At 27.4% G+C, this 27,256-nt stretch overlaps 1 protein-coding gene across 1 annotated transcript in view; it reads left to right on the top strand.

Annotated features, from left to right (window-relative positions):
* Window positions 1–11,536: 11,536 nt before the first annotated feature.
* Window positions 11,537–27,256, top strand: part of LOC101239132 (uncharacterized) — a 94,877-nt gene continuing 79,157 nt past the window's right edge. The window contains exons 1-3 of the mRNA XM_065795246.1: window positions 11,537–11,666; window positions 13,187–13,269; window positions 25,788–25,858. Of these exons, the coding sequence (XP_065651318.1) occupies window positions 13,216–13,269; window positions 25,788–25,858 (125 nt within the window). The 5' untranslated portion in view covers window positions 11,537–11,666; window positions 13,187–13,215. The remainder of the gene's footprint in view (window positions 11,667–13,186; window positions 13,270–25,787; window positions 25,859–27,256) is intronic.

A 27,256-nucleotide genomic window follows, 5' to 3' on the forward strand; every position in this document is an offset into this window, starting at 1 on the left:
AACATGTACTAATTTTTTGTTTTAAAAACGTAGATGTAATTAAAATATCACGCAACGTTGATGTCACAAAAATTACTAATATATATATATATTTTTAAACATTTTTTAATTTCAATATTCAAATGCTCAGAGTCCTGGTAACTAAGGGATTTAATAAAAATAAATTACCAATAAATTTCTCCTAATATATATAGATACTAAAATTATATAAGTTTTTACGATTAGACTACAAAAATTTTCCCCATTTTGTCCAACTACTGGCTCACTGTGCACTGTCATGTATGAAATATAACTTGACTTAGTGTGCAGTTTATGTTTGTATTAGCCAAGTTCATTTCAGTGGCCTGGTCTCAAAATTAGTTCAATGTAGAGAAAAAAGTAAAGATGGTAACTTTGTTATTCAAAAAAATCAACTAAACAATACTGTCGCTGCTGCTATTAGTTCCTAATTCATCATGAGTAAAAACGTAAACGATTAAAAAAGATAAAAAAAGAGTTTTATGTGGTACTTTCGAGGAATTGTGAAACAAAATGCAAATGTATTTACGTTATTTAAAACTTAAAAATAAACTTAAGCCTAATAGGCTATTTGATATTGTTATTGAATAGCAAACATGTACTTTTAATGAAGTCTCACATAAAATATCTAAAATTAAAGCTGAATGGTCATCAAACAAGATATTTTACGATAAAAAAAATTAGTGAAGATGTTATATTTAGATATTGTGATCATAAAAAGGAAGGGATTTGCGGACTTCTTGAAAAAGCATAAAGAATGCAACAAAGTTAAAATAGTTACCTGGTTAAATGTTGCATGCATTAAATCTAAGAGTATAAAATTATATTGTGCCTACTTGAGATCAGTTGTTTTACTTTTTCATTGATTTAATCCTGAAATAGAACATTGCAGTGTTCCTGTTAGTTCTAGTAAGCTGTGTACTTTCTCTTACTTTTTACTTTTGTTCTTTTTAAAACACAATAATGATAAAATACTAACTGCAATGAAAACTATAAAAGAAAAGATTTTCACAGAACAGTTACAAAGTGTAACCATTTTTTAAATTTAGCAGAGTCCTTAAAAAATAAAAATAAAAAGATGACATAATTGCTATAGCAGATCCAGAACTAAATTATTTTTAAAAAGATATATCGTTAATTGTTTAAAAATTGAAATAACACTTTAAAAAAATGACTGCTTAGCTGTAACGTGTTTATTTTGTACTAATTAGATTGAAATTTGAACGCAAATTATCTGTCTGTCAACATTTACATTATAAATAGTTACAAAGAACTGCCTTTTTTCAGACAATATCTATTTACAGAAGATTCAAATAATAATAATACTTAAGGAAAAATTACACTTTTAAAATTAATACCGAAAGTGCTACTAATATCATTCTAAAAAATACTGAAAATACTGATGTACAAAGCACTTTTAACGGTTTAAAAGGCATAACATATTTCGCATTGATAAAAACCGTTTTGATACTGGTATTGTAAATATTGACCTTAGTAACCGGATGGCTCCAAAACGATGTGGTATTAATTACATAAACATAGAACAAAACACAAAATAGTGGCGTGATTACAGAAAACATAAAATTACAGCTGGTTGACTATCTGATTTACTTGGTTTTTTTGGAGAACTTTTAAAGTTTTATATTATATTGGAACGCTTTTGAAAATAAGACCAGACTTCTACACCAGGCCTAGGCCATTTAGAAAATATTTAAAAAGGTAAACTATTTGAAAACTTCTTTCTAAAGCTAAAGTTGAAAAATGCTTATACTTTATTAGCCTAATTAACAACAAATATAGTTGTAGCCCTTATAAAGATATGTGACCCTTATAGAAGAAGTTTGTTAGACTAGAAAACTCAAAACTGTGTTGATTGTGTTGGGCCATGAAAAACAAATAGAAAATTTTCATCCATGTTACTTAACCTGTAGCTGGTTCAATGCCAGTTTCAGGTAGAGTGTGCAGATGCAAAACGTTATGTTTTTTAGTCGGACCTGCTAAAGACCAGTACATCAAACAATTGTATTTTTAAACAAAATAATACCTTATTAGTCATTGTTGAAGAAACAGTAAATTCAATACATGGTTGGAAGAAAATCAAAAACTAAAATTATCTTGAAATCAAATTTGGCAATCTGGTTTTGTTATGTTAAAACCATTAAGAAAATTTGTAAAAAACTTAAAGTTTGTTCCCATTAAAATTTTTTCGAGATAAAAGCAATTGAAACATTTTGAAAATTGTATTTTTGAATTTTTATAAATGAAGGGTTCTTTTTATAATTTTTATAACTATAATTTTCACTTTGCTGAATTGTATTTTTGTTTCAGCATATCACTTTGTTTTTATGATTGATTCAATTGATTATTTTGGCTCGTCAGTTTTTTTAAATCTTTTTTCATATTGCTTAACTGGAATAATAATGTCTGGCGAAATGTTTGCATTTTATCTCCCTTTTTATAAACTTGTTTTAAACAACTTTATATAGGTTTTTTGTACTTTCTGATCTTGGTAAACGATAGTATTTTGAGTAGACTATTCGAATCTTTTGATTTAAAATTATTATAAAGCAAAACTACAATACTATTGAAGCGTTTTAAAAATCTAGCCAGAAAAAGTATAAGTATTAGAATGAAAAACACTTGCTTTTTATTTTTTATCAAACTGAGAAGCTACCATTTTCATTTTATTCCCTGTGTCGTAAACAGAAGTATGCGGACCGCGTCAAATGAATTTGGCTAATAAATATTAATTAACTGCCGCAAAAAAAATTTTAAAAGGTAGTAGCCCAATAAAAAATGATGAAAAAAAGTTTTTTTGAAAAAAAATTTTATTAAATATTAAAGCAGCATTTATACCATTACTTTCATTCCCAAAAAAATTAAATCACCTACCATACCTTTTATGTCAACTTTGATAACTTTTTAGACTATCTATATTTGGAAATTTACATAGCAACGCCCTTAGTTACCGTTCAAAATAATTATGGTCTAATATAATCCCTTCATGTAGTTCTTTTAACTCTTTTTTTTTCAGGTAAAACATCCACTTTGCTCTACTCAAATATAGTTCTAAAAAGTATATTTTAAAACTACAAACAGCATGTGGAAGTTACATTGAGCATCATTATATAGTAGTCATACTTTTATAGGTTCATATATATGTTTACTATTTTGTTTGGCGCATCCTTCATGTATTTATGAGTATATGCATGTGTCTTTATACATATAGATAATATTTTTTAGATTTTAAATAATAATAGAATGCCAAATAAACAAAATTCCATAGTTAAAAAAAAGAGAAAGTGGAATGGTGCAATTGCAAATAAAAAAATATTGGGGATTCATCTGTTCTTGGTACTTGTTCAAGTCAAAGGAAATTAAATATGAATAATGAAATGTCTGCATCTATAGTAAAAAATCCTCTTGATAATGAATTTTTTATGTTGGTACATTTTGCAATGCTTCAAAATATATTTTGTGAATTAATGTGTCCGAATTGTGGTAGTAACATCATACTATATGACGAAAACTTAAAACGACGAGGGTATTAACACTTTATTAGTGTCAAATGTTCCAATTGTGGCTGGATTAAAGCCTCATATACTTCTCCTGAAACAAAACCAAAAAAAATTAAAAAGATTTAGGGTCGCAGAACCTTTGACATAAATCTACGAGCTGTTGTTGCATTTCGTGAAATTGGATGTGGTTTTAGTGCTATGGATACCTTTTCTTCGGTAATGAATTTAAAATATTTTACTAAAGGTCCATTCATCCAACTTAATAAAGTTGTTAAAGATTGTTACAAAAAAGTAGCTGAGTTTAGTATGAAAACTGCTGCTGGAGAGGTTGTCCATATCGACACTGTTAGTGATATACCATGTACTTGCATTTCTGTTGATGGGACGTGGCAGAAATGCAGCCATTCTTCACTACATGGAGTAGTAACAGCCATTTCAGGTGACAATAGTCTAGATGTGGAAATAAAGTCAAGGCATTGCTTTGGTTGCAAAATGTGGGAAAACAAGCACGATACCTCTGATTACCAAATTTGGAAACTTAACCACATCTGCAAAATTAATCATACAAAATCCGCAGGCGCAATGGAATCAGCTGGTGCTGTTGGCATTTTTTTCCCGATCATTACTAAATTATGGCCTGATTTATAAAGAATACTTGGGAGATGGAGACACCAGTTTGTTTAATGATGTTTTAAAATCTAATCCATATAAAGATCATAATGTAACCCCAATCAAACTCGAGTGTGTTGGTCACGTACAGAAGCGCCTTGGGACTCGTTTGCACAATCTTGTGAAATCAAATAAAAATAATAAAACACCTTCTCTGGTTAGGGAAAACTTATCAACAAGTGCATTGGCTCTATGCAAAATTATTATGGTTTGGCCATTCGTAATAATATTGGAAATTTGTATGCTATGAAGAAGGTAATATTATCGATCTTTTTTCATTTCACTGACCTACCAGATCCTTTTGATTGTCATAAATTTTGCCCACGAGATGCTGGAAGTTGATGCAAGTATTGGTTGCAAGTAAAAGAAAATAAGTCATATAGGTCACTAAATTCAATTCCTATGTGGATAAAAAATCTCATCTTTCCAACTTTTAAAGCTTTAATGGAAGATGAGCTATTGGAAAAGTGTATGCATGGCAAAACACAAAATGCAAACGAGGCTTTGAATGCAATAACATGGTCCCGTGTACCAAAATCTATATTTTTTGGAAAAGAAACCAGAGAAATGGGTACCTATTCAGCTGTCATATATTTTAATAATGGCATACATTTTAATAATGTCATATGTCATAAATGTCATATTTCATAAATGTGTCATATGTCATAAATGTCAAATATGACACATGTCTCAAATGTCATACATTTTAATAATGTCATACAATTTAATATTCACCTGTCACACATTTTAATAATGAACGAAATCCTTTGCATATTAGAATATTTCCGATTCGCAGGAACAGTTTTGCACCAAATTCCAAAAAAACTGGATAAATCACGTGAAAAAGGCATGACCAAAAAAGCTACTAACAATATAAAAAAGCGAAGAAAATCCATCAGAGCAGAGCAGAAGGGTTATTGTGACATTTTAAAAGAAAAAGAACCCATAGACTCTTATGCAACAGGAAATTATTAGAATTTAAAAAAATATTTGTTAAGATTTTTACTTTTAAAACTTTCTTTTGTATTTTTCTCAGCATCGCGTTTTGAATGTTTCTTGAAAACTTAGAAGATGATAACTTATTATTGGATAAAGTATTTGCTTTCAAATTTTCAGGATATGTTCACAAGATACATTCCATTTATCCGTCAGAATTTTTATGAATCACTCTAAATATTTATTTATAGACCTAAACGTTTCAAATCATACCACAAAACTATTGAAAATCCATAGGTTCATCCAAAAAAGTTAATAACTTTTTAAATATTCTGATTAAGGTAAAATCTGACGGTTAAATGGAGTATCTATGTGTACTGCAGAATGTTCTAAAATTTATTTGAAAACAGATAAAGACAAACTGACTTAGAGCATTTTGAAATGTGATCAATTTCGCTGATTTTATGACACTTTTTCCCCCATTATAGATCAACCAATGTAATGTAATTTTTTTTTTTTTTTTTTTGAGTCAACCTTATTCTCTCTAAGAAACTCCATAAACACATAAATATCGTAGATTTCTTTTTATTTATCAAAATCACCTTTTTTATAGAGCAACCGCCTAACTTAACTGCCGCAAAAAAAAAATTTAAATCTTCAAACTTTTTAAGAAATACCAAAAAAAAACTTTCAGTGCAATTTTCAGTGCCGTTACTTAAGGTCCGGAAATAATACTCTTTCAGATCGTTTAAAAGTTATGATATTTAAAAATTTACGGTAAACAACAGCGTTTAATGGTTGATTAAAAATTATTTATCAAACTATTACGTAAACTAATTGTTATTAAATTCAAATAAATTTAAAAGAAAAAAAAATTAGGTGGATTCATAATATGTAAACAATAGCTGCATCATGCTTTTAGTTGGATAAATAAAGTTATAATTTCGGGGCTTAATGATAAGACTAATTTTGTCTTCTTCTAGCCCCAGTCATGTGAATTTTTCTTTTATTAATTACGATTGTAAAATTTTTTTTACTAACTGGCAAATACATAACATTATTATTATTATTTACTTGCATCATGCTTTAATTTGGACTGGTAACTAATTAATAATTAGCCCAATAACTCAATAATACATTATGAGTTGTTTATATAATGTTTCTATGTGGAATTAAAACATTATTATTTATTTATAACATGTTTAAGTTTCCAATATATTGAAAACTTTATTTTTTAATTAAATAATAAACTCATATTTTGATATCAACATAAGCTCAAAAAAGCTTAGAAAACCTACAAAGGCTTTAGTAGAAACAATATTTAGTAGAAAAGATTTAGTAGAAAACCCTATAATTTACACTTGAGCGATTTGCCAACTTACAAACAGCTCATTCAATATGGTTACAAGTTTGAGAAAGATTTATTTTATGGGCAGAAAATTAACTCTTGATTTGAAAATTAACATGACAAAAGTCAGTTTTTTTAACCTTTGATAAAAGATAACCCATTGAAAAATAAAATTTCCAAAACATTTTATGCAGTGTCCATATGCCTAGTATGAGTTGGTTAAAAAAGAGACTAGAACTGCTGTTTGATCTGTCTCCTTGTCAGTGTCATATTCTAATTGTTAATGATTTTAAAGGTATATAAAATAAAATATAAATAATTTTAAAACACATTCTTTAAATGTTAAGTGATAAGAATTTGAAATGTCTAGTTAGAAATCCAAACCTCCCCGACTCCCCTCCCCACCATTATTACCTTCTAAGGTTTGCAAAAGCCTTTACAGTAGGCAAAAAAATAAATGGAACATGCATTTTTTTAAAGTTTTTTTTTTTAATTTATCCGCTTTTTCATGCTTTTTTAAAACTGTAAATAATGTAAATGTACATTAAAGAGTACTACTATTTTGAAGATTTTTATATGCACTTGTGGATGATTTTACCAAAGGATTACTTGTTACATTAAAAGCACACAGGTGTTATATAGAAGCAAAAAAATAAATGGCACAAAAACTTTTTTAGTATTTTTTTGAATTTTTGTGGCAAAAAAAATTATATTTTGGTAAGTTTAAGTTTAAAATTATATTTACATAAGTAACACACAAGATGTGTTCATATGTAACATATAAAATATATTTGTAACACACAAGTTTTGATTAATTGAATAAAATTTACAGTAATTTATAGCAAAATGCACATTGTAAAACGACATTGGACGATTTTTCAAAGAAATTTAGCTGTGGATTTAGTAAATAGCGGCAAGACCTAGAGAGAAGTTAATAAACAGAATTTCCTTTTCGAACTGTCGGCAACATTATAAAAAAGCATAATTTGAATGGAACTTCAACTTATATGTCAGGAAAAGGCCGTAAAAGAAGAACATCTGCTGCTATTGATAAAAACATTATTTTACAAGGGAAGAAAAACAGATTTGAAGCTGCTCAATAGATTGCAGACAAAGTTAAAAACGACAAAAAAATTATGATTTCAGCTCAAACTATCCGAAATAGAATTAGAGAGCAAGAATTTCATGGTAGTGTATATCGCAAAAAAACCTATTTGACTCTAAGACATATGAAACAAAGATTATTATTTGCAAAAAAGTATGCGGACAAGACTATCGCGTACTGGAAGAAAGTAATTTGGAGCGATGAATCTAAATTTAACCTGATCTCTTCGGATGGACAGTAAAAAGTCTGGCGAAAACAAGGTGAGGCATACAAATTGAGTTGCATGAGAGGAACAGTAAAACACGGTGTTGGAAATGTCATGGTGTGGGGATCAATGGCTTGGCGAGGAGCTGGCAAATTGACTTTCATTGAATCAACTATGAACGCCAGTTCGTTTATGACATTTTAAAGCAAAATTTGAAAACCTCTGCTCGTAAATTTAGATTTGGAAACAACTTCGTCTTTCAACAGGACAATGACCCTAAACATACTGCCATAGCAGCAATTGCTAAAAAAATAATATTAATGTGATAGAATAGTCTGGTCAGTCCCCCGATCTTAATCCGATTGACATTTGTGGTACATTTTAGAACGGAAAATTGGAGATCGAGCTTACAGAAGGCTAAATTATCTAAAAGCAGCAATAGTCAAAGCATGGGATAAAATCACTCAAGAAGAAACCAAATCTCTTGTGGAATCGATACCTCGACATCGGCAAGCAGTTATTTTGGCAAAGGGTGGCCCTACTAAGTATTGACATACTAAATTTTTTGTCTAAATACAAATTTTTTTGTCTAATTTTGGAATTTTTCTTATTTGTGCCATTATTTTTTTGCGAGAAAATATTTGATCAATATAAGTACAGTTGATTTTTATACATCATATGAACTTATATTTGACAATTTTTGAATATTTTGACATTTATTTTTTTGCTTACTGTACAACAAATGTTTTTATAACGATTTTGATTTGATAGTAAAACAAAAAACATTTAGGCAAGCGGAATGTCGACAAAAGTGAGTGCACAATGGAACATAGTTTGTCTCTGTGAGAAAAGTAAAAAGTAATACATATAATTTTTTTTACCAGTATTATTTTGAATTTACAAATACACTTCGCAAAACGGTAGATTAAGTAAAAAAAAAAGAGCATCATGTACTTATCTCTAGTCATTTGACCGAGACTTTATATTTTAGTGACTTGTCACTTTAAATTAAAACACTTTCAATTTTATAATACCTTACTTGTTTTAGGTCCCTGTTATGGTAAGAGAATATTTAAAGGACAAACAATCCAAGGTAGGAACAAAAAGAAGCAGGAATTTTGGCAGTGTGCACCAAGCAGTGGCAACAAGGGTTGTAAAATTGTTCATTAAAGAGAAAAAAGAGGAAGCAAATTAGACAAAAAAATCTTTAAACAACATCAGAAGTTGGTTCAGATGAAATTTTTAGTATTGAATCCTTAACTTTAGATACAGCTAAAGTGACGAGTTTGAAGAGCAAATAGTTAATGAAAAATAGTACTAGACTTAACTAATATAGCTAAGGCTGCAAAATGATGTACAGTTAGTAAGGCTGCAATATGATATAAAGTTATTGATGCCTCTACAACAGCGTTAATTAATGTGGTAGTAAGGTAGAGGTAGTGGTAGAGCACTCGTCTCATGAGTGATAATTTTCAGTTCAATCACCACCACGTCCCTGATACTACCACGCTCAACTTGTTCGTCTGCGCAGCGGCCTTGTTCGATAAGATTCGTGTTTTTGAGAATGAACTAATGAATTTTTGAAAATACAAGGCAATAAAGCACAAAAGTAATTGGGCGTTAAACTGTGTCAAATCGCCTTGTGTCAAATCACCAAAACTTCATCTCACTTTTACTTTTATCCATTTTACTTGTAATCACTATTACCTGTAATCATTTTCCTGGTCATAACATGTTCTTTTCAGTAGTTGTTCTATAAGAGTTATGTAAGCAATAGTTCGAGGCAATACATGTTCTGACGCTAATGTGGATGATAGATTGTTTTTAAAATAAAATTAAAAAAAAAAAAATAAATAAATAAGGATTGGTTGTTTTCTTCACCAGTCTGAGCTACCAATTTTCCATGTTATATCCAAAATAAATGGAAAAAACAATAAACCTAAAAAGTGTTCTTCAAAAAAAGTTTTTAATAAAATTAAAAAAAAAAAAAAAAAAAAATAAGGATTGTTTGTTTTCTTCACCAGTCTGAGCTACCAATTCTCCATTTTATATCCAAAATAAATGGAAAAAACAATAAACCTAAAAAGTGTTCTTCAAACAAAGTTTATTTATAAAACAATACGATTTATCAAAAAACAGGATAACAGAGTTATATATAAGTTCTTCTGTAATATCTTGATGATGATAGTTTAGTTTTTTTGGAAGACCATTTAGCATAGTGTTTTTTTTTCCAATTACTTATTTGATTACTTGCCACGTTTTTTGAGTATCGTCTTTAAATTTTCTTTTATTTGAGTATTATAAATTCTTTAAAAGTTTTATAATTGATTCAAAGTAATTTTTATATTTTTTATAGCTTAATTTATTTTCATATATTCTTTTTTTCAGAAACATTTAATCGATTTTTTTTTTTTTTAGATGATTCTGTTATTCCTGGTGTAATCCAATGGTTTATAAATATTTTAGTTTTAATAATTTTACCACCGGGAAAGCTTTATCGTAGTGTTTTTTGAATATCGGGAGAAAACTGTTATAAGCAGTATCTGTGGTTTGAATTTGAATTTTGAAATATGATGTTTATAAAATTTTTTACACTTTTATTTGTGTTGTTATTAAGCGCATTATTAGTAAAATCCCCAACAAAAAAAAACGTTTGCCACATAAAATTTTGTTTTCAATTAAATTTTTAAAATTAAAAAAAAAAAATTTGTTGTTGCCAAATGGCGGACTGTACACAACATATACACTGATGTTTTTAGTTATTTTATTTATAACTTCGATTGTTAATGGTTCGTAATCATTACTAATTACACTGAATTCGGTTAACTGTTTAAAATTTAAAGAGTTGTGGATAAAAATAATTACTAATCCACCTATTGTCTCAGAACTTCTGACAATAATTTTAAAATTAATTTCAACACTACATAAAAAATCTAAAAATTTAACAAAATATATTTAAAAGCTTTTAATATTTAGATGTAAAATAGAGAAGTCATTAATATCTATATCAGCAGAAAGATTAGAAATATTGGAATTATAATAAGAAGGACATCTGTTGCTAACTATTTCATCAGTGTTAAAAAAATTAACATCTGAGTCTGAATGATTCTCTAAAAGTATATTTTTATTTGTCTGGAAAGCCTTATTTCTTTATCTAGTTTTATTTGTCTGGAAAGCCTTATAATTCACGAAAATTAAAAAAAGTAATAAAAAGATTATATACATAATTTCTAAACAAAATTCCTTGGTCCCATTTCTTCAAGAAAAATTAAATAAATACTTGATTTAAAAAGAGGAAACGCTGTACTTGCTTAATTTTTTACAGAGAACCTTTTTTAAAATTTTTATTTTTTTTAATAAACCGACCTTCAAGTTTTTAAATGCCGAGAACTAAGAAATTATGTATTAATATTAAAAAGGCTCCCCATTCCATTAGATTCCTATTCCTTTTTTAATCTATATTGAAATTTTCAAATAAATTTGATGTTTTGGTATTTAGGAAATCTTACCTTCAAAAAACCTCAAGGTTCTAGCTTTACTTAAAAAAGATATAAGAAAATAAAGTCATGAAAATTACGTGTTTTTTGTCAAAAACGTGTTTTTTGTCAAAAATCAAATGTTTTTCGTTGCGCACTGGAGTCACAATTATAGCAATCAGTCAGCCGCTGACTTCTTTTTTGGCTTGAACTCATTGACTCAGTGGTGTCGTTAAAGCGTGCGAAAATTCTTAAAGCAAAGGTTGGGAAAGCTTATAAAAAAGTTATAAGCGAATATAATGGTTTAAGCGAGCAAATTTTTTTTGTAAAATCGTTAATAATTGTTTTACTAATTAGTTGATATTTAAACAAGTAAAAGTTTGGGAAGCTGGTAATTGACTAATTATATTAAAATTCTTAATTTTTAAAGGTCTTATATTCGAGGACATGAATAAAAAAACAGAAGATTATATGCGTTTATAGAATAAGAAAAATCAATGGCAAAACACCTATTCCTGTAGGGCCCTATTTTGCACCATTTCGTCAAGTCTTGGTGTAGTGGACCGCTTTCGACCACACTTTCCCACTTTTGAAGAGTCTGTTTTAATGCCTGAAAATAGTATTTTTGAATTTACTTTCTTACGCTTTTTTTTTGGGTTTACTTCCTCAGACTCAAGTCATTTCTTGTATTTCCATCAAAACTCTGTAGATTTCCAGCAAAACTTGTTTTCCTTTGTTTAGAAATTAAAGTAGAACATATTAGAAACCACACTGACTTAAAAACTTATCGAAAATTCCGAACCCAGTTACAAATGTCCTTCCATCTGATGTTGCCCTGTTTGGGCACTAATCACTTTAGAAACCATTTATGACATTAAAATCCAAAAGCCGGTCTTATATAATTAATCCTCATATATATGCATTTTAACTTATAAGCATTCATAAAACAATTACACAATTTTGTCTTTCTAAAATTGGAGTTTATTAATGAAATTTTAGAAATCCATAATAATTTTAGCATTACTGCATATATATTAATATATATATATAACTAATATTTTGCTAACTTTTGGTCAAGATCTTCAATATGAACTTTACTGAAGATCTTGACCAAAAGTTAGCAAAAAGTAACTGTTTGGATACACACTCACGGTCAAAAAGAGCTTTTTTAGAGCTACACAAATAATATAACAGTATGAGGTTTCGTTCATTTAATGTAGAATCATATCTAAAAATAATTTGTCCATATACTTTTTCCTGTAACTGTATATATATATATATATATATATATATATATATATATATATATATATATATATATATATATATATATATATATATATATATATATATATATATATATATATATATATATATATATATTTATATATATATATATATATATATATATATATATATATATATATATATATATATATATATACATATATATATATATATACATATATATATATATATATATATATATATATATATATATATATATATATATGTAGATATATATATGTATATATATATATATATATGTGTATATGTATATATATATATATATATATATATATATATATATACATAATTTTTTATATCTATATCTATAGATATAAATAATGACCTGTCATATACAGCAAAAACAGCAACAATAAAAAATGAATGGTCATTTTTTATTGTTGCTGTTTTTGCTGTTACAACACTTTCCTAACTCTTAGACTCTACATTTATATATTAATACACACACACACACACACACACACACACACACACACACACACACACACACACACACACACACACACACACACACACACACACACACACACACAGACACACACACACACAATGAGACAATATAATTTTTATGCAGCCTTTTTTTTTATGTTGAATTTTTTTTAGATTTAAAAATTACCAAATAGTGTTATAAAATGGATAAAAAAATTATTGATGATTTTGAAAGAGAAAGAGATGTTTTAATTAAGGTATATTGAATTATTTTCTAATATCTAGTAACAATCATTTTAATGTCTAATTAGTACAATGTGACAAATACACACACTCACATACACACACACACACATACACTTACACATACACACACAAACACAAACAAACACTAACAAACACACAAAAACACATATACAGAAATATACATACACACCACAATTAAGTGCACAAGCGGTGAATCCCCCGTCTAAAATGGATATGGCGGGAGATACAGGTGGTGAGTATTTTCGCTGAATTTTGCCATTTTATTGATATTTAAATAAAAAATTTCATATATAAATTAAAATTTATTATGTTTTAGTAATAGATTTTTAAGTTTTACACTGTAATGGATTGTATCATATCATATATACATCAGAAAAACAATCGCCACCAACAGTTTTTCTGATATTTATTCAAGTTTTGTTACGTTTTCTAGAAAAACTGTAAAAAAGAATGTTGCATTTGACCAAGTTTTTTTAACTATTTTAGTATATATTTAGCATTTTATTAAAATAACTGATTACTTTTATAACTATTTTGTTTCAAATTTTTTCGTTTTTTTCATATATAAAAAGTTAATTTTTTACTCTTTGTAATTTTTTTTTTTTTACAAAAAATCACACTGAGTAACACTGTTACTAAGTTGAGTAACACTGAAATCCAAGTGAAAGAGCGAATTGTAAGAGAAGTTTTTTGTAATTAAAACTCGAATGAAGAAGTTCAATACTTTAAAAGTTATTTTTGTTTTCTGTAATTCAAATTCAAAGAAACAAATCCCTATCCCAAGTTTTATAAACATTTATGTTTATAAAGTAAGATTTATTTAATTATTTTACATACATAAGTTAAAAATATAATTATAAAAATATTGTCTTATAATTTTTTTTAGTTATAGATTTTTGCTCAAGGCATTCAAAAATACTACACTTATCACTTGACAGTGTCAAGAAATGCAGTACAGTTATATTGGAAGTTACTGAAAGAGAAAAGATGAAGATTGTAGAGCCAAATAATGATTGACAGACAACTTAAAGAATTGCAAATTAAATGAATTAGGAAAGCAAGATAAAGGAAGCAAATTCCAAAGAACTGATGTTCGAGGAAAAAAACTAGACATTTTTAGAGCACTTAGGAACGGTCACAAAAAAGGATGAGACTTTATGAATGACAAGTAACATGAGAATGAATTTAAGTAGATGGCGCAAGAGACACTAGCTCTTTAGAGCAGTGCCCATTATGGTTAAAGTCTAAAAAGAAGGAAGATCTCTTAGTGATAAAGTAAAAAATCAAGTTCATGAATTTTACCAATCAGATGAATACTCTCGAATGTGTCCAGGTATGAAACAGTATGTCTCAATCCAAGTTAATGGTAAAAGACAACATTTTCAAAAAAGACTATTAGTTAATATAAAAGAACTTTATTTAGAGTTCATGAAAATTTCAGTTGACGTCAAGATTGGGTTTTCTAAGTTTTGTGAACTTAGACCTAAGTGGTGTATTCCTATTGGAGGTGCTTCAGGTCTCCATTCAGTATGTGTTTGTGAGTACCACCAAAATGCAAAACTTTTAGCATTAAAAATACCAGATATTTTAGAATATAAAGACCTCTTGACATTAGTTGCATGTGACTTAACAAATCAAGATTGCATACTGCACAGTTGCGATAACTGCCTAGATACCAACACACTTAAAGAGTATCTTACTGCTTTATTTGATAAGCACAGCTTGGAAGAAATTACCTTTAATCAGTGGCAAAAAGCCAACAAAAAACATGATATAGTTACACTAACTCTTCCAGTGGATGATTTTATTGAAAAAGCTTGTCAACAAATAGACCAATTAAGAGATCTTCATTATTTAGCGAAAAATCAAGCAGCATATTTGCAGCATCTAAAAATAACATTCCCAAGTAATCATATTTTAGTATTACTAGACTTTGCTGAAAATTACAGTTTTTTAATTCAAGATGCAATACAAGGTTTCCATTGGAACAACAGTCAAGCAACATTGCATCCTTTTGTTATTTACTAAATGGAAGAAAATATGATAAAATGTAAAAGTGTTTGTATTATTTCAGATCATTTGCAACACAATACAAACTCAGTTCATCGTTTCATTTATGAAGTAATAAAACATTTAAAAGAGTTGATGCCTTACTTTACCAATGCATTTATTTTAGTGATGGTGCAGGTTCACAATATAAAAATTATAAAAACATATCTAATTTATGTCACCATGAACTAGATCATAAAGTATCTGCAGAATGGCATTTTTTTGCCACATCACATAGAAAGAGTGCTTGTGATGGTGTTGGGGGCTCTGTCAAAAGACTTGTAGCTAGGGCCAGTTTACATTCACTAACAGATCCTATCAATTCACCTGAAAAAATGTATGATTGGTGTAAACAAAATATTAAAGGAATATATTTTCAATACATTTCAAATGATGAAAATGACTGCTGGCACCCCCTGAATATGTTGTATATAATTAAAAAAATGCTAGATTTAAGAAATTTTTGAATAAAAAATATTTAAAGGGGTTGCTACCGACCCTCGAACATTATATAGGTCCCTAATATTATTAAAAAAAATGTTTTTCAAAATTATGTCATGTTGGGTCTCAAATGAAGGGAAATTATATAAAAATTTTAAAAATATTAATCATTTTATAAAAAAACATTGATAAAAACAATTATAATCAAAAAATTTTGTTAAATTCCCTATTTTTCATTTTTAGTTAAAAAACGTAACTTTTTGTTTACTAAAATCTAAAATAAAAATTTAATTATAAAATGATTAATATTTTTAAAATTTTTATATAATTTCCCTTCATTTGGAAATATCTAAAGAAAATCAAGATGTTCTTATCAAGTTCATGAAGCAGTCTATTTTGTTAAACACTTTTACCTGGCCACATAAAGAAGATATTTGCTGGGTTCCAATAACGCACACTTTATGCAAAGTTTCATCTTTAAAAGTTCAACAACTGGTAGATGCTATGAACTATCAGCTCGAGAAAAAACTGAAATATTACATTTGTACAGTAGCATAAGTAACATAATTAAATGGCAATTTAGCAAAATTATTATAAATCAGATTTATGTGTTTTAAGCAGTTTTTTAGCAAAAGTTTATTTGAAAGATGCAGTGTTTAAACATGAAAAAATATTACAAAATTTATGGCCATGGTATTAAATATTGGGTAAATTAGACTAGAAAGTCTTTTTTTTTCATTTTAACCTAATAGGCTATTTATAAGTTTTATATGTAGTCTTTTACTGTTTGACATTTAAAACTAAATTTCACAGTTTTTAAATGTGTATGTTGAATTCTTTGTTTGTGTATATAGACACTTCATACATCAGAAATAAAACCAGACACACCGTGTAATAAAAAGTGTCCAATTACAAATTTTTTCTAAGTTCTGGACAAAAATGTGCATGTTAAAAAGTAAATGCTTGTAGTAGGGGGGGAGGGGGCAGGTAGGAGCTAGGGCTATTTAAAAACTGAGTTTAATTCAAGCTTAATTAAAAACTTATTTCTAGTACTTATTGTGAAATACTTTTAAATTCATACATACTTTGTATTAGAATATATAACACAAACTAAAGTACAACAATAACTTTGTTTTTATTGTTTTTAATGCATTTTGGGCAATTTTCATTGTTCTGATTTTGTAACTTCCCCATGAGTACCCACTATTTACTTTTCTGAAATCACTGAAATAAAGTCTATTAAATTAGAAGAAAAAAAAATATATTAAAACCAGTGTTGGTCCTTGGTTACCGGTGGTTTGAAGTGGAGGCACATTTTCCTAAGATTTAGCTGCAGCCATTTTTAGAAGTCAAAAATTTTTTACTGATTTGTATCTTATAAGTAAATTTTAAAAAATTTGGAAGCCTACCATATATAGAAACTAAAAAAGTATGTCTTTTCACTTCTTAAATTGCAGATTTTGTATATTGACTCATCAAAAATCAACTTTTTATATTTGCAAACAATTTTTTAGCTTTTTTAGGTAGCCATTATGGAAAAAATGTGACATTTGAGAATTCAATGTCAAAGTTTTGTTAAAGTAAGTCAAGAGTTGTATATAATAAAAAAAACTAGAAGGTTTTCTGAAATTTTTGTTTTTAAAATATAGAGCATCAAAGTATGAACAAGACATGTTTTTGCTACTGAAGTTTTTATTTTTGGAAAAATCAGAAATTTCAAACAACTGTACCTTATGAACCACAAAAGATTTTATGCTGAAATTTTCAGGAATTGCTTTTCTCATTGATATTAACAAACCTACTAAGTTTCATCAAAATCTGAGGAGGTCCATGTTGGACCTTGGTCCAGTTGGCATAGAATGACTCAATTGTCATATTTTCAAAACAATTTTTCACGCATTTGCAAAGTGGGCGCAAGTTATTGATTATTAATAACTTGTAAACTGTTATCCAACAATTGTAAACTGTTATCCAACAATACAAAACTTTTTTTTTTCAATTTAGTTTGTTAAATTTATTTACTCATAAAATATACTTAAAAACGTGAAGAAATTAAAATAAATGGAACTAAAGAAACAAATGGCAAAATGACGTCTCATTAATATTTATATATTAATTTTTATATTTATAAAAATAGATTAAAGAATCGCTAGAACTTTTTAATTTATGGTCATCCAAATGTCTAATACCAACCGCTGCATCAATCCAATTTTTGACATGTTTTTGGGGCAAAAAGTCTTCAATTAACTGGCCATCAAGCTCTATACACATAATTTCTTCTAAGGTGTCATCATTTAATAAAGTTCGCAAAATATTTTTTTGTAAGTTCATACAATAAAAACTGCGTTCACAACTTGCCGTTGAAGCGCTGAATGTTAGCATAATCTCTAACAAGACATTTATACTTGCCAATTCAGGTTCATTTTAACGCAAGATATCTCTATAAATGCTAAAAAGTGAATTTGTCCTTAGTTTAGAGACTTTCTCCCTGAATAAAGGCCACTGCAATACACATAAGTTAGAAGTTTTTCTGCTTATCATATTATTATTCTCATAAAAGTTGCTAACTCTTTTTTTTTCATTAAATCCCCATTTTTTTGTCTCTAGCAAACCTGTAAAGGATTTTGACCAGTTTCGACAATCAAAGACTGTGCTTAAAGATTTTAATGGCTCTTGATTGAAATTGCGGCGGAATCGCTTGTCTATATATTCTTTTTCTCTGTCAATAATTTAAATAAAATTTATTTTATTATAAAAATCAAAATAATCATTTGGTTGTTGTCTAACAATCTTGTCAATTCTCTTTAAATTACACTTTTTTAATGCTTTTAAATCAATACCTTTGTAGATTAACAGATCTTCTTTTACTTCTAAATTATCTAGTAAATGTCCAATATTCGAACCTAGATTAACTAATGATGCATCTAGTACAGCAATTCTTGCGTCATCTTTACGCGAAATCTCGCAAATTTCATCTTTTTAAAACTCCAATGGCAATGTTGTTAGTAATGTAACAATACCTTGAATAAAATGTAAATAAAATAAAAATTGTGGGTCTTTCATGAAACACAAAAATCCTTTAGCTTTCTGTGCAGTTTCGTCTTTCTAAATCATAAGTAATCATAAATCGTTTGCCTTGCTTTCTAAATCATAAGTAATAACTTAACAGTCAGTTTCAAGCAATCTTAACGCCCTTTCCCGGCTAGCTGACCAACGAATAGTTTTTAATCTACCAACCTGTTTAAACTCTTCATCTAAAAAGAAGCTATTTCTTTCAGTTCCTTTCTTCACTGTGATGAAAATAATAGTAAAAAGGAAATATACTATTGATGTTGCCATCAAACTCCTAAAAAATATAAAACTTTATTGAGTCTAACACAGAAAGTTTTGATCTATGTGCCTCGCAGTGGGTATATACTATACTGAGGTTTTTATTTCATATGAACATTTGCTTTATTGCCAGACATTACAGATGCACCATCGAAGTTAACATGTACAGTTTTTGCATAGATATTGTTTAAATATAAATCTTGATTCATTTTGTCTGTTGTTAAACTTTTTAAAACAAGTTTTGTTGCATTTAATATACCATCGACATCAACTGTCAGTGGTGAGGTAATACCAGCAAATATAGTTATTGGATTACCATTTTTAACAAACCTCAAAAAAACTGTTTCTTGTTCACTAATACTCTTATCAGTAGAACCGTCAGATAAAGTTGCAATAAAACGAGCATTTGATATGTCTAAACTTAAGTCGCATTTTAAGTCAGATGAAATTGACAAAACAAAGTTTTTGCAAGCTTTGTTACTTAAGTAGTTCTTGCCCAACTTACTTCCCAACTTACTTCCCAACTTCCATTTAGCTTTTGTAGCTCACACTGCTGAGGGAATTTTTTTAATGCAAACAACAAAATACGATATCCAAAAAAGTCTGTTCAATTCTTCTTGGTTATTCTCAGTAGTTCTTAAAATTGATGTCGATATAGTTTTCTCAAGACTTGGAGCTATATTGTGAAGGTTCTCTGGATATTTAGAAATACAGGCTTTATGCCCATCATCTTTATTGTGGCGTAACAAGTATGTTTTTATCCAAAATTTACATCCCATTGTTACTGAATTAGTTGCATTGCTAATATTTGGATACTTTTGGCAAGCAAGAGAAACACTCATTTGATTTGTCAATATGAATCCAGTTTAGTTGTTGCCCGTGTTTTTTATTGCTTGGCGACAATTTATTTACGGTGTTTCAAAACATAAATTCAATATCTATCAAATTTTCCCAAATTCATAGCACTATCCAACTCATTGTACTTTTTGTTTGCATGCCTAATTTCTCTCTCTACTTCTCCTTTGTGTTTAATGCCACGCTCCTTTGTGCCATTTTTCTTTTACATCGAAAAGATGCTTAGTTGTTTTGATATTTTAAAAGCTTTAAAAATAATAGTATATTAAGTATTTAATAATAATTAATAAAATGATCATATTATTGGTGTTGTTAAATGTGCAATAAAAAAGTTAAAACTATAATAAACATAATAACTTTATATATTCTATTAAATTGTGTATTTTTTAGCAAAACTTGAAAATTATTTTTAAATCTTTTATAAGTTTTTTTAATATTCAAACAAACATTACTCCACTTTAAGGAAATTAAGAAAAAAAAAAGCTTGCTATAGCAATTGTTAAGTTCAAACATGGTTTTTTTTAAAGTAATTGCAAATGCAGTCATTTCAAGTAAAATTTTAAATGCTTATGTAAATGCATGCAAAAACCATACTCAAACGTAATTGCTTTTTTCGTTTCATTAAAGAAAGTAGTTTTAGCGTGGTTTCTTTTAAAGTATTTGAAAATGCGTTTAAAATTTTTGTAATTAATTTTTTTTTTAATTGCAACTATGTGTTTTTTATAATTAATATTTAACCATCAATTGCTTAATTATTTAGAAAAAAAAATTGCTGAAGTAATGCGTTTGTTTTAAAAAATTTTAAGCGAATACCAACGTTTGCGTTAGGAAAAGTAAAGGAACACAACGTTTGTTTTTCTGTCTTTTTTTTAGCACGTTCATCAATTTGTCGCGCCCTGCAATGTATAAGAAAAATATTATGTATATATATATATATATATATATATACATAACATTTATATATATATATATATATATATATATATATATATATATATATATATATATATATATATATATATATATATATATATATATATATATATATATATATATATATATCGTCACGTCAAAGCAGGCACCATCTAGCTATCTGACAATTCCTTATTAGCAACAATGCACCATATGAAGATAGTGCTTTATTGCCTGTAAAAGTCTAACAACAGCAGCTGCAAAGAGCACTATCTTTACACGGTGCATTATTGCTCGAATGCTTAGACATTGAACCTGTACAGTTGATATAATGTAGAAAAAGCACTATTGTTGTAAATTTTTAATTTGATGGCGGCGAAAAAGTGAAAAATAACATTTACATTGGCAGAAACTGTTAACTTCTTTATAAATGGTGATGAAAATAATGGAAAGGAAGTCTGCAAAGGTATGTTTTTATCAATGTTATACTTTTTCATTGAACGCTAGGGTAAAACCACCAATTCCTGGCCACCTAATTTTAAACTGCGTTGTATATTACGGGAAATGCCTTATGTTCATGAAAAAATATTTCTAAACTTGACATGAGATACAACTTATGCCAATTTTAGTAATTTTTGTCGATAAATTAAAAAGATTTAGCACAAATACAAGAAGGTCTAAAAAACACCATTTCATGGCTGGAGATCCTAAACATGACCATTACAAAATTATTCCTGGCCATCACGTTATATGAAGTAAAAGTAGTGACAATATTTTTAAATTTAAATAAAAAACAAAACAAGTTTATTGTCTCGAGTTTAATTAAGTTCTGCAATTTTTACTTTTGCAAATTTAATTATTTTTTTAATTGCTAAACAAACAATAGAATTTGAAACGTTTCACAACACTTAAATGTTTTCAAATTAGTAGACATCTTAAAAAAAAAACATTAGCTTGCTATATTTATTTGATTACTACTTATGTTTTAGCATGAAATTAATAAAATAGAATAAATAATGTAGATAGTAAAAATTCAATTCAACTTTAAAATTAAAACTTAAATTTTTATTCTACCTAACTTTATATTATAACTAGATCTTATTCACGGCCAAGAGTTGGTTGACATATGGCCACAATTTGGTCATTATTTATGGGTAGCAAAAACAACAACAATGACAACATAAACACTACCAAATGAAGTAATTTTAATTTCAAATCAAAGTAAAATGTTTTTATTAATAGAATAAAACATTACAATTGAATTAAACTTTATGATTGTTGTTAAACAAGATAAAGCAGCGAAAAGCTTTTTGTTTTAAAGGTATCAGCAAAAAGGTGTTTTGTTTTCAAGAATATTTGTCAGTAAATACAAAATGAGTAAAATATTCAAACTCAGATAAAATTATGTAGCGATAATCTTATGTAAAAAACTAAGGCTCCAAATGTAAAAGTTGGATTATATTTTCATTTAAAAAAATTTGGAAAACCACTAACTAAATATTAAAGACAATAAACTTCTTTGAAAAGTGGCCAGGAATTGGTGCTGGCCAGGTATAGGTGGTTTTACCCTATACGCACCCCCTTTAAAAGTTTTAAAGAGCTTTATTGTATTTTTTTGTTTAAAAAGAAAAGGCGAGCAGGCAATAATAATTCCAAGGCTGACTGAGATGTTACTAAATCAAACAAGGATGTGGAGAATATGGCTCCATCCAGAATGCGCAAACTGCCAAACAGATACAGTGAATTTGTTATGTCATCTAATGACACAAGCTCAATAGTGCTGCAGTTGTTTTTGACCTAGTTCTCTCCGTCGCAGCTGATAGCCAACCTGCACCAATTGAGTCCTGCATTAGGGACACAGTTGCAGCCAACATGGAACCAACAACAATCGAAATCGGCATCGAGGATGCAATTGCAGCTGACATCCAGCCTGCACCGGTTAAATCCAGCATTTAGGAAGCAATCTCAGCTAACATCCAGCCAGTATTAGTCAAAACCTGCAGTGAGTGCACGTAGTAACAGCTGACTTTGAAACACCACCAATTGATTAGACATCAAGGATGGAGTCGCAGCTGACTTCGAGCCACCACCAATTGAGTCAAACATAGAGAACACAGTCACAGCCGACATCTAGCCAGCATTAGTCAAAACCTTCAGTGAAGACGCAGTCGCAGCAGACATCAATGCATCACCAATCAAAACCTGCTTTGAAAACACAGTAGTAGACAGCCAGCTGCCACAAATGCAGGCCTTGTTTTAAAGCGTTAAGCTGCCAGCAATTTACGTACGAATTACGTAGGCCTAAAGCAATTTCCATGAAGCATCTTTGATATTTTTTTAACTTTTTAAATGCTCTATTAAGCGGTAAAATAAAAGAATTAATTAATTTTATAAAAAACCACTTTGACAATTATGTAAAAAAGTTTGAATAACAATTATGTTAGATGTAAGCGAATGAAAAATACTAATGAAAAAATCTCAAACAAAATTAAAAACTACAAAAACTTAATCTCGATTAAGCTAATTATTTTATCGAACAGAAAACAAAATTGTTTAAAGTTAACGATAGTTTAAATTTTTTTTATGCAAAGTTATTAACCGGAGTGTTAAAAAAAAAAAAAACCATAATAGAAATATATAATAATTTTTTATTTATCTTCTTTCATTTATCATCTTGAGAGGAAAAGAATATTTATGCAACTTTTGATTGCATTAAAAAAATTTACTTAAATTTCTTCAAATAATTTATACTTCATTTTTTTAATTTTTTATTGTATTGAACAATTTTTTCGCTTGAACGTTAATACTTTAAGCTTGAAACAAAGATCATTATCATGTAATTTAAATCTGATAAAAAAAATATGATTTAGTTCAAAACTTATTTAATAAAAATATATAATTATATTCTGATAAAATATATATATATATATATATATATATATATATATATATATATATATATATATATATATATATATTTATATATATATATATATATATATATATATATATATATATATATATACACACAGTATGGTGCAAAACTGAACCAGAATGCATAATATTTTTATTTTCTTATAAAGAATTTAGCATTTTGAGAATTAATATTGCTGGTTGGAATTATTATTAAAAAAACAATTTTTATTAAGTATTTATTGAAGAAAAATATTTACTTACAAAATAATAAATGAAAAACATGGTGAATCAATTTGGCACCACGCGAAAAAAACTGTTAATTTTTGTCAATTTTGTCAATTTTTAATATTTTGTCCATAATCCTTTAACTGCTGCTAATCTTCTATTTGTGCTCTTTACAAAATTTTCGCAAAAGTTTAACGAAATATTTTCCCACTGTTCGTGAACTCGTTCATATAACACATTAATGGATGATGGAGAGTCAGAATAGTTATTAACAAGCACTTTTTTTAATTGTGACCACAAATTTTCTATTGGGTTCAAATCAGGACTTTGTGCTGGCCATTCTAGCACTTGAAAGTCCTACGAAGCTAACCAATTCTTAACCATTTTAGCAGTGTGCTTTGGGTCATTGTCCTGTTGAAAGATGACCTTATTTATTGGGTAAGGCATATTTTCAACAGTTTCCAATAATTCGTGCTTTTTTAGTTGGTTGGATATCTCAGCTCATGGAATTCCAACCAGAGCACGATTTTTAATATATGCTATATATTCAAGTTTATTCATTTTACAAATTTTTTTTTGAAAGTGTTTTTACTATATAAGCAATATATAATAAAAATGTAACCAAAATGTAGAGAAATGAATGGTCTTTAAAATAATATACAATAATGGCATAAATACATCAGTTTTTTAATAAGTTGCATGAACTTTCCTGACACCCTAAGTTATATATAAATATAGGAAACCTGCATATAGGAAAATATAGGAGACACAAGCAAAACCCATGCATTGAATCAAGAAGATCCAGCATTCAACATCCTAAACTAAAAACAATATATTATATATACATCTGCGCCAGCCTAGTAGATGATAAAGGGGTGCAAGGCTGGTCAACAAATAGAATAGGCCCTGATATTTATATATTTATATATATATATATATATATATATATATATATATATATATATATATATATATATATATATATATATATATATATATCAGGGCTTATTCTAGGAAAAAAATTTGAGTTTTATATATATATATATTTTTATATACATATATATATACAACAATGTATAATTTTTTTTTACTTTTTTACTCAGGATTCTATTCTTTATCTCTATAAATCTCAAATCCATCCTTGTATGGAATACTGTTGCCATATGTCAGGCGGATCTTGCAAAATTGCATGTAAACATAGTTAGTCCTGCTCTTCCAGCCATTGTTCAACCATTATTAAATCATAATGTTGCTTCTCTTTTCAATAAATACTATAATGGGCACTGCTCTAAAGAGCTAATAAAACTTATGCCATTTAAAAAAATTCATTCTCGTGTTATTCATATAATTAAGTCTCATCCTTTTACTGTGACTGTTTCTAAGTGCTCTGAAAATTCTTATTTGTCTAGTTTTTTTCCTCAAGCATCCGTTCTTTGTAATTCTCTTCCTTCATCTTATTTTCCTAATTCATATAATTTGCAATCTTTTAAGTTTTTTGTTAATCGTTGTCTTGCTCTATAAACTTCATCTTTTTCTTCCAGTAACTTTCAACTCTAATAGTGGTTGCTTGCAGCCTTGTTGGAAGTGAAGATGTTAAAGAAAGTATATATATACATAATGTTTATTTATTATATTATTATTAGTATTAGTATATACTGTTTATGTATAGCTCTATATAGAGTGTAAAATATATATAAGAAATTAAAATTAAAATTTCTTAAACATCTTTAAAAATGTTTTGAAAAATTTTATTCATGTTTCGATTGATTTTTTATTGTAGGAGCTTGATTATCAACGGGAGTTATCAAAATCAAATTTTTTAATCTTTAAGCAGAAAATTATTTCTACTGGGTAAGATTATTTTTATTTATTTATTTTCTTTTTTATTTATTTTGATAATATTTTTATTGTATCTGGAAGTAACAATTGTTGTTCTGCTGGTAAATATAAGTAATAATATAACCTGTCACTATACCAATATAGTGACATTATTATTGTTTAAAATTTTGTTATTTACATCATTTTTTAATTTTACGTTTTTATATTTTTATGTTTTTGTCAATAACACAACATGTATTATGTAACTTTAATTTCTTAAATAATATCAATTAAGAATATTATTTGTCAATTTTGTGTAAAATTGACAATTAATTTTCTTAATATATATTATAAATAAGTGTGTAAAAAAAAAAAATTATATATATATATATATATCGGTAATGCGAACCTAACTGCTGACCTTATAGTGTTTGAAATTATCAAAAAATTGAAGACCTTGTTTCTATCGTACCTTGTCTCCTATGGTAAGACCTTTGAATCTAATATATATATATATATATATATATATATATATATATATATATATATATATATATATATATATATATATATATATATATATATATATATATATATATATCAGGCCTTGTTAAGAAGCGCTACGCAGCTCGCATTTTGCTTGCGAAAAGGCGATTTGCCTACGCGTTCAGCAGTTTTGCGCTACGCAAAAACTTGTATCTTTTAGAATATTTAAGTTATTTTTTGATTACCGTTAACGTGACGTTTATTCAGAAGAAATAAAGTCGTAAGTAAAAGCATTTAACCGCAATTGTAAAATAATAGATTTTTTTGTTAAAGAAACAGTTTGTTTCATAATTTTTTGTTATTAAAAATTAGTTTAAAAAAAAAGTGTTTTAAGTTTTATCTTAAGGAATTAAATATATAAATTCCTTTTAAATATAAAAATTATTTTTAGTCATAATAAGTTTAAAAAATGCACGATTTATTTTGATGTAAATATTTTATTAATAAGATATTTTGTTTATTGTTAATTCAATAACGTAAAGTTTTGATGACGTTCATTTAATTTATGAAAATAAATTATGATCACAAACATGTTATCGGTAACTGATAAATAACAAAAAAAAACTTTATTGTTTAAAAACATTATTAAAAAGAGTTCACAAATTAAATAAGAAAAAATGTATTAACAGTTAATAAAATAACCAAAAACCAAATATAAAATCATAAGAAAATAAACAAATATTTTACGTTTCATGAAAAAAATATTTTTTTCAAAATAAAATTTAGTTCATATTTGAAAAAAATAAAAAAAAAATTTTTTTTTATAAGAACTTAGATTTTATTTGTAACTTTTGTTATAGTGAGAAAAAAACAAACTGTTTGTATGATTTTTAACGCGTTAATAAAATAACTTTAATTACAATGCGGTACTTGAAAAGACGCGAG

The sequence above is a fragment of the Hydra vulgaris genome, chromosome 04, assembly GCF_038396675.1.
Source record: "Hydra vulgaris chromosome 04, alternate assembly HydraT2T_AEP".
Classification (NCBI taxonomy): Eukaryota; Metazoa; Cnidaria; class Hydrozoa; order Anthoathecata; family Hydridae; genus Hydra; species Hydra vulgaris.